The 9,346-nt window shown below is 40.0% G+C and overlaps 1 protein-coding gene across 1 annotated transcript in view; it reads right to left on the reverse strand.

Moving 5' to 3' along the window:
* ANO4 (anoctamin 4) overlaps positions 1-9,346 on the reverse strand; it is a 159,340-nt gene that overhangs the window by 109,658 nt on the left and 40,336 nt on the right. Inside the window, exon 2 of the mRNA XM_009321339.1 lies at positions 4,627-4,763. Coding sequence (XP_009319614.1) covers positions 4,627-4,763 — 137 coding nt within the window. The remainder of the gene's footprint in view (positions 1-4,626; positions 4,764-9,346) is intronic.

Here is a 9,346-nt window from a genome sequence, read left to right on the forward strand (position 1 = left end):
CCAGGCGCAGAGTTGAGACTGACTGCTCTGTAGTTCCCCAGGTCTTCCTTTTCCTCCTTGTTAAAAATGGGGGTTATGTTTCCCCTTTTCCAGTCAGTGGGAACTTCACCGGACTGTGTCTTTGCGTGCAGTAGTGACTCCACTGGAAAAATAGATTTGCCCTTTACGCTTCCTATGTTTCATCTTTCTTTGAAGAAAATTGGTTTGCCCTACACTGACTCATCAGTGCATATAGAACCTTACATCAAAGAGTGTCTATGAGGTTTAGCTGAGTTATTTGACTTGTAGGACTTCTTCCCCTATAAATATGACTTCCCAAGACAACCACTTTCTCTTGGACTTGTGAAACACTCCCAACTACAGTATTGTCATTTTCCACTCAGAAAGGCAGCTTGGACTCTTACCTGTACTAGGAGGTCCTTTTCATTTTAGGAATACAGTATGTCAAATCCAGACTGATAAACCCTACTTAAACTGGTATGGCCTCTGAGAAAGAACCCTTTCAGTTGCCTCTGTTATAGCCTGTAAGGCAGCTTTACAGACTGAGCCTGGACTTACAAGAACTCTGAGGATCTAGCATGATATGGAGACACTCAGGCTGGCCCAATAGTGTCAGGAAATAGCAGCTGCAGGGCTTTTGCATTGTCCACAGTATTCTAGGCTTACAGTATTCTAGACAGAGACTCTTCTCCCACCTTGAGCTTTGCTGACCTGCCTCCAGACATTGCATCTCCTTTCCCTGTGTTATGACTTCAGATTTCGTAAACTTATTTGAAAAAAATATCTAGAACGACGTCTGACTGCAGTTTTTGGTGGGAAAGTAGTCTAGTCACATATGTCAATTCTCCATTCCTTCATCTGAAAAAGATGCCAGAAGAAAATGGAAGAACAGGGAAGACTTTACTCTAGCTAGAAGTTTAGCATTACTGGCTATCTTTACAGCTTTATTTGTAATATAAATATCTATATATAATTGGGAATTCTTTTCCAAGGAATGAATGCACTAGTTTTCATATTCTCAGACCCACAACTGGGAGCCATCAACATTCATAGACATACGACTCACACACATATATACTAGGGGAGCTTCAGACTAAAGTGCTTACCCCAAATGTTTCACTATCCAAAATCAGAGGATTTGTAACCCTAACAGCTATAGAAAATTTAAATGGAATATTTAAACAAAAGTGCACTTAGGGAAATCAAGGAAATTTGAAACTTTACCTGCAGGTCTTTACAAAAATAAATCAGAAAGGACTCCAATGTTCACTTATTTAATGACAGATTAGATTTTTTCTTGATTCCCAGTTATTTTGGTACCTGGTTATTATCAGTATGGATGCTCAATGAAGATAGGATCTTTGAATTCTAAAGAGATCGTCTTTTCCTGTTGTTTGTGGCTACTTGAAATTAGAGTCCCCTGCATGCGACTTCACAGCTGGTGGAGAGGGTTAATACCTGCACCACTAACAGTCATAACTTATGCAGAAAAAGAGGAACTCAGAACCATCCAGGTTTTAAGGCACAGTTCTAATCAAAGAACGAGTATATTTTCTCTGTGTGTTCTTTTTTCTTAATACCCTTTTGCCCATTTTGATTATAATTTTGTGGAAGCTGCAACTTTATTTTTCCATGTATCTTCACAGGTTGGTATATTCTCCCTGACACATAATATATTTAATTACATGGAGCTTTTCTAATAATGAAATTATCTAGGCTGCAAAATCAAGTGCTCAAAAGTAAGGAAGTAACAGATTTGTAGTTTTCTCTGAAAGCTTAGATAATCTCTTTCCATATCCATCCTGATCACTGAAGACCACCGGGACTTGGTGGAAAAAAATTATGTAGTTAGCTTGTATTCTGGTAAATACACACAAGAAAACTGAGCTGAAATTGCACGACTATCATAAGTACCATAAAAACCATCAGATTTCTTATTTTTCAATGGGAATACCTTTTTTCTGCCATAATCTTCAGTGCGAGTTCCAATTTATAAAAGAGATTGTTAAAAGAAACTTCTTCAGTGCAATGTTAATAACACTGCCCCCAAATATCAACAGTTTGATGCTTAAAGTGAAGGCTGTAGGAGTGACCCTTACAATTTTAATTTCAAAACTACCTACATTAGCTGGAATGTCAAGAATGGGCCATAATAAGCTCATTTAAGTAGAAGTAAAATTTTGTCCCAGCTCCATCATTCTCCCTTGTTTGGATAAAGAAGACTAATTTATTACTCCATAGAAAGAAAGGCAGAATGGATGCATACCTAGAGTACAGCTCCTAAACCATTTTCCTTTAATTTTTACTTTCTTTCTGCTGCTTCTCCAGTTCTCAGAAAATGAAATTTCAGTGGAAGTAATACAATATTTTAGTGATAATATGTCCCTGGATTTAAATTGTAAAGTGTATACCTAATTGTTATATTGGCATATGTAAAAAGTATTTTGATCAATGCACACAAAGGGAAACGTGATTTTTAATTTGCTCAGACTGTAGCTGTGTTTGAATGAAATATAAAACAAAGAAAAAAAAACATCTCTAGTCAAAGGACAAGCTGAATCCCAATCTGGCTCTGCATCTGTTAAGGAACTTTTGATAAAGCTCCATCAATAAAGTCTTCATTGGATCTTCTGGTCGAGCACAAACAACTAACAGTTGAAGCAAACAATATTTCAACTTGTCAGCTACACAAAAGTGATAAGAAACCTTTGCTATGTCCTTGTAAATATTTTTGATTGTAAATTCATTTTAATGAATTCAGACAGAAACCATATTAAATTATTTGGCTGCAATATTAGCTTTAAAACTAAAGCAAACAAACATCAGTACATTCAGAGAGACTTTCACTGGGGCCAGATCCCCTGTCCTGATGGCATTAAGTGGGATCAACAGGCTCTCTTAGCTACTAAACTAAACTGAAAGACTGAAACGAAGCTTGAAGCTTCAGAGGTCACCCCACCACTGTATAGTTGAGCTCCCATATTTATCCACACAAACCATACAACATGTAAACAGTGTATCTTTTCCTTCTGAAATTAAGCAGGGGCCAAGTACCTTGAAACTTTTTTTGTAGGCTACAGCCTCCCTCAGGTCGCATTAAGACTTTCAGTTTTCTAGGTTTTTTTTTCCTCTTATACATATACATGACCTACATTGCTATTTTCCTCAGTTATGGTTATGTGAAAAAAAAGGTAATCTGTTCAACTAGGAAAATATTCCTCAGACATTTTCCCTTTCCCTTTAAAAAACAACAAAGAATACATCGAACAGGGAAAAAAGGTTTTGCCATATCAGCAGTATATATTGCTCTTGTCCTTCTGACTATTTTCTCTTCACTTTTCCTCTTTACCATGCAAAGACCATGTGCCTTGCACCCATGTCCTTTTATTAGAGACCATATGGTACGTGATCCCAAAATGCAACACGGGAATATCATGTCAGGTTAACCTACTATAGTGCAAGCAGGCAAAGAGGGCCCTTTGTAAGTTGTATGGGAAGCTGGGGAAGAGCGATGAGTAAAGTGGAAGACGAAATTGCGAACAAGGGCAATCATATCTCTGGGTGCCCTGAATTTTGGTGCTTTAATTATCTGTCTAAACATTCCAGGAGTGCAGCTCTCTACGGGCTGAATTTCTAGTGCAAGGAAAATCTCTAACTCTCTCCTCAGCAGTGTTTCACAAAAGACTTGCACCACAAAACCCTCTAGCTCCTGAAAAAGACATAATCTGTAATTATATCTTCTAAATTTTACCTAAACTAGTAAACAAAACAGGGTCAGGGCAGAGGCTTCAGCAATATCGTACAGCTTACCATGCTTTTTAATTGTTAGTATGGTCCTTGCCAGTTCTGCTCTATGCCAGTCAGCCCTCTGCCAAAAAACCCTCAGGCACAGCTTGCAGGTCACATCAGACCACTCCAGTAAGTAGTCTAGATGCAGCCGCACTCCTGAGGTGGGGGAAAGGAGACAAGTCCCTGGTCTCCTCACTCCCCAAGGAGACGGCCCTAACATACATGGGTTGTAGGGCAGTTGGAAGTAAAGTTAAAGAGTATCACGTTCCTTTCTGCACAAAAGACACAAAAAGGAATTTAAGCCCAAATTTTCATACTTGGGTCCATGATGCCTGCCTTGAGACATAATTTAAAAGGGACTATGTGCTGAATGATTCCTCCCCGGCACGTTCTCTGAATCACCATTATGCACCACCAGGTCACTTGTTCTTTGCTGGAAGGGAATGTGTCACATACCTGATACCCAATGCTTCTCATGAGAGATTTATGATAGATTCTCCTCCTCCCTCCTTCCCCCCAAAAGATTAATATAGAGAAAACTCTTCCATTATTTTCAGAAGCAGTGAAGCATTAGACTTGGCTGGTTCAGAAAACAAGCAGACAACAAAGGCCTGTAGAGACTTTTCAATGAGGGTGTATGAAATCAAAAAACCCTCCTTTTAACTTGAGATATTTTATATTTCAGCATTATAATCTTAGAATGGAAAAACAGTCCCCATGACAAAGGCCAGAAACCAGTTGTCTTGCACAGAATGAGATTTTAAATCACATTACATTTATTCTCTCTTTATAGTGGGTATGAATAATTATTATATTAATAGTTCTGTGTGTTCTTACCTCTCCCACAACTTCCAACCTGCTGGCATCATCAGAAGTACTGGTCAAATTACCATGGTGAAGCAGGGAGTCATCATCTTTGGAAGGGCTGTTCACGCCTTCTAACTCATCAAAAAAAATGTTGACATCCTTAGCTACTAAAAACAAAAATAAAAATATACGTTCAAATCACCATTGAGCCAAATAAAGACACCAAGCATAACACATTATCAACAATTCCACTTTTTAGTTCTGGTTTAAGTATCTACTATGTTAAACTTAGAATCTGATGCTCATTGGAAGAGTGCTTTCCTCACTAGTGAGCCACATAAAGATTTAGAATACCACAATACCTCTCTGATGACAAATAAGTAATCTTCTGTCACAATAAAACATACATTAGCTATCTCCTCAGCTTCTCTTGGGGTAAGTGGCTTAAACAATTGCCTTCTGGATTACTATGGTCTCTGAAAATTTATTATAAAGAAGCAGTTTTTTAACCTACTACATAAGGTATTGAGTTAGAAGTTGTACAGACCTGGGGGGCAGCCAGAGGCAGAAGACCTCAAATAAGTACTGTTACTTGAAAGGCACTAAATAAATGAGCCTGGGCAGAAGTTTGCCCGATTTGGCATGTTTTGATGCCTATAAAGCTGGCACGTTCATATCTACCTACTGCACAGCCCTCAGTCATGCATGAAGCAATAACTTAAATCTACAGGATGCTGTAGTAAACCCAACCCTGATAAAAAGTGAAGAGATGTAAGGGCCTGGAGCACATCCCCATGTCCTAGGAATCTAGCAGTGGGGCTTGGGGCCAAGACAGATCCAGTGCAGCCAAGGGCAGTCCCTTCCCTCTGATGTCTGTGGGGAGAGGCCCCCAGATGGTGCCACAGGGCGGCCTTGCCTGGCCATCCCGGGGCTGTGTCAGCCCGGTTCTCCTCACTGAGCCTGATCCTGATGTCAACCCATGGGCAGACATCCCAGCTTGGCCTTGGCCTGTCCACCCCAGGGCAGGGCCTGGCAGCCTGGGCCTGTCTCCAGGCTGCCAGGCCCTGCCCTGCCCCCCCCCATGGGGAACCCCCACCCCCAGCAGTACCCTGACAAGAGAGATACCTGCTTGAGTAAATGGGTTGAATTTCCTCCACCTTTCATGCAATGCCATGTCATGTGAAAATTTTACTCTAATTTAAAAAAAACCCAAACAACACTAGAAGGAATGAGTTAAAGGCTGGCACTGTACTCAAGATTAGAGCAGCATTAGCTTTAGGGTGATGTTCCCTGCTCTGCTGAGCAAGGAGGCGATGAGAAGCTGTGGGCAGAGCTGCTGTGCAAGTCTACAGTCCCACATAAAGGCCGTCGATCTGCTGACTGACTGACTGTTGGATGGGAGACGCGAGGTGGGCAGGCTGCCGCCAGCGAGGTCCACCTTTGCACCCCATACACTGCAGGTCTGGTGCAAAAGTGTGATGAAGAGATGTGTGGCATAGGGAAGAAAAATGCCTCTTCTGAGGATCAAGCTTTAACTGTGGATATACTTCATCTCTCCAACCTCATGTTTCATAGGCAAAATCCAGGATTATGACAGTAGAGTCATAACTGTTAGAAGGGACACCCAAAGGTCAGCTACTGAGCCTCTTGACAGAAATTTGTCTAACCCACTATTCCTCACACTTTTTTTCAAACTTGACTGCCTTTTGGAATCATTTTTCTTTGTGCAATAACCTCCTGATCTGTTTGCTTCTCTGCAACTCCCCTAACTTAGTGACAGGCAGTTGTAATTCCTGTTGACAAGAATTTATATTAACAGGGAACAGCCAAAAATCTCTAATTGCTGGCAGCAACTTAGTTCCATTTCTAACTGCTGGCTGCAGGTGTAAAAATCCATTCCACCACTGTGGAGAGACTGAATAGCTGCCAGAAATTAAAGGCCACTAACCGTTCCCAGATATCATGAGCATTTTGTGACCTCCTTTTCACCTTTCCCTTCTTCAGGGGCTATAGCCCAGTTTAAGAAACCTTTTTAAGAAAATCTCCAATGCTACCGACTCCACAGTCTCTGCAGGTGGCCTATTTTTCACTATCACAAGCAGGAGAAAGTTTTCTTCATAATATTCACCCTGAATATGCACCTATGCACATTTGCAATTTAAATATATTATTCTTTTCCTATCAATCAATCATGAACATGGGGAAGAGATTACTCCCTTTTTGTACGTCTTTTACAGAATCTGAATTCTGTTATTACAGCTGTAGGTAGGTAAAAAAGAAAACCCTATCAAAATATTCAAGAACTCTTCTTCTTCATTTTCATGCATAAAATAAGGACAGGGTTAATGAAATACATTGAATTTTCAATTGCAATACTTTTGCTTATAAAGCCACTAAAAATTTCAGAAACCACAGAAAAGTCTTCACATGCAAATGAATCCGCTCTAGATACTAAGCTAATGAACTAACCTAAGCAGTATAGTTTTTAATAGAAATTCAGAGTTTTTAATACTTTTAACAGCATTTTTTTCTATCTAGACACCATAACGATAAGAAATTGTGTGCCAGATTTACAGTTTTTAGGATAACATACTACTCCTCAAGTTTAGCAATTTTGGGGTTGCATACTGACTAATCTATCTATCATTCTTTGTATCCCAATATTAGTATCACACACTATTCAATCCTTACTTAACACTTCATATCATAATTAATCAGTTTTAGATAGCATCCTGTGTTCTGCAGGATCTCAGTCAACTTTTACAGAGATACTGGGAGTAATAGCTTCACCTACTTCACTCTCTTTTATAGTGTGCGTATCATCATAGTCTGTGAACACATCAGAGATATAAAACCGCTTTTTCAGATACTAAGTTTTCGCTTGCCGTTTTAAGTGGCAGTCCATTTATTTTACTTATCCTTCTTTTGCGAAAAGTGCCAGGGTATCATTAGAGACAAATATCCAGGACTGAGTTTTCCACTTCAAAACTGGCCTTGGCTTCACACCATCCTGTTCCCAGTTAGGGGTGAGCTTACTGACAGAAGCGGAGAAAAGCATCCTGGTGTTGTTTTGGTTTATGTGATGGGGAGAGCCTGCGGCTCCTCAGTGTCACTGTGCCTGCATCCAACTTGTCCTAGGACAAACTAAAGAGGTTTTAGGAGACTTAGAAGGCAAAAAACAGACTCCAATTTGCACTACGTGCAGCAGCAATGTTAAAGAATTATTTGCCACCTTGATCCATTTCAATCCACAGAAATCATACTAGAGATGCCTATAAAAGGCAGGGGAACCATGACAAGACAGCACAGTCTAACCACCTGCCCTTCATTGTCTTTACTGTTTCAAAGGGCAAGATTGGAAACATTCCACCCCATCAGACAATAATCTGGATGTAAATCATGACCAGCTTTTGCATACATGTTCATATGAGAAGAATTCATCTGAATACTCAACAGAGAGAACTACTGAAACAGAAAACATTTTGAATGACTTGAAACTTCACTGAACTGAAACCTAGCAGAGTGCCTCCATGAGAGCAACGCATGAACCTGTATATGATCAACACCTCAATACAGTCTGAAAACAACTGTGGAAAATACAAAAATAATTAAATAGTGAAGCTTTCTGAAGATTATGCAAGATATGTATCTGTTGCAGAGGCAATTAAAGATGTAAAAATTAAAGTTTTGCCTGTATGCTATGCTCGAGGGAATTTGAACTAGCTTTTTCCTGCCATTAAGACTGCCTTGGTATAAAAGATAAGGCCTTCGAGATACTTGAATTGCTGCTTCCTGAAGTGCCAGTAATGCTTTGGGTTGCAAAATAGATGGGTTTTAAGTGAGTGTTTTGAGATACGCAACTTGGCATGTAAAAGAGTGAATGTGTTTGGGGGTTTCAAGCAGAGAATTACTAGGTTATTCTGAGGACTTGTGAGGAGCAAAAAATCTTATTTCAAGGTCACTTTAAAATCCAGCCCATCTCAGCAGTGACTAGAAGTTGTGCAAGCAGTGAATCTCAGCTTGTTAGTGAAATTAGCTACCAGGACCTGTCCAGATTGCCTGTAGTAGAAAATTGCTTATATCAGAAGTATGCAGATAATTGGCATGCTGGTTGGTAACTTCAGCAAATAGGATAAGTAGTGAAGAGATGTGCTGAACTACCTCATCAGCGCTAAAGGTGTCTGTTATCTTCTTCCAGCTGCAGTAAAGGTGTGCTGCTGGTGAGAAAGTGGAGCTCTTTACACTTCAGTTGCCTTGCTGTGTACGTTTTTGAAAATACACTCTTAGTATTTCAGTCACTGACACTGAACATGGGTCCCTAACATTTGCCGAGAACATTTTTCTACCCCAAGTCTCACTGGATACTTAAAAAAAAAATCATAAAATACTGTTCCACAAAACTAAATAAGTAATTTAAAAAGCAAATCCTGTTTGCTTTACTTTAATAATGGTGATGGTACTTCCAAGCCAACTATCCTGCTGCCTGAAGCTAGCTCAGCCACTCCACTCCAATGGACATGAACACCTATGCTGCCAAATGTTGCTAAAGGCATAATCAGGGCTCCATCTTATAGAATCACAGAATCATTAAGGTTGGAAAAGACCTCTAAGATCATCGAGTCCCACCGTCCACCCAACAACACCATGCCCACTAAACCATGTCCCTAAGCGCCTCATCTACACGTCTTTTAAATACTTCCAGGGAGGGGAACCCAACCACTCCCCTGGCCAGCCTGTTCCAATGTTTAAC

Source organism: Pygoscelis adeliae, unplaced genomic scaffold (assembly GCF_000699105.1).
Source record: "Pygoscelis adeliae isolate BGI_AS28 unplaced genomic scaffold, ASM69910v1 Scaffold232, whole genome shotgun sequence".
NCBI classification, from domain to species: domain Eukaryota; kingdom Metazoa; phylum Chordata; class Aves; order Sphenisciformes; family Spheniscidae; genus Pygoscelis; species Pygoscelis adeliae.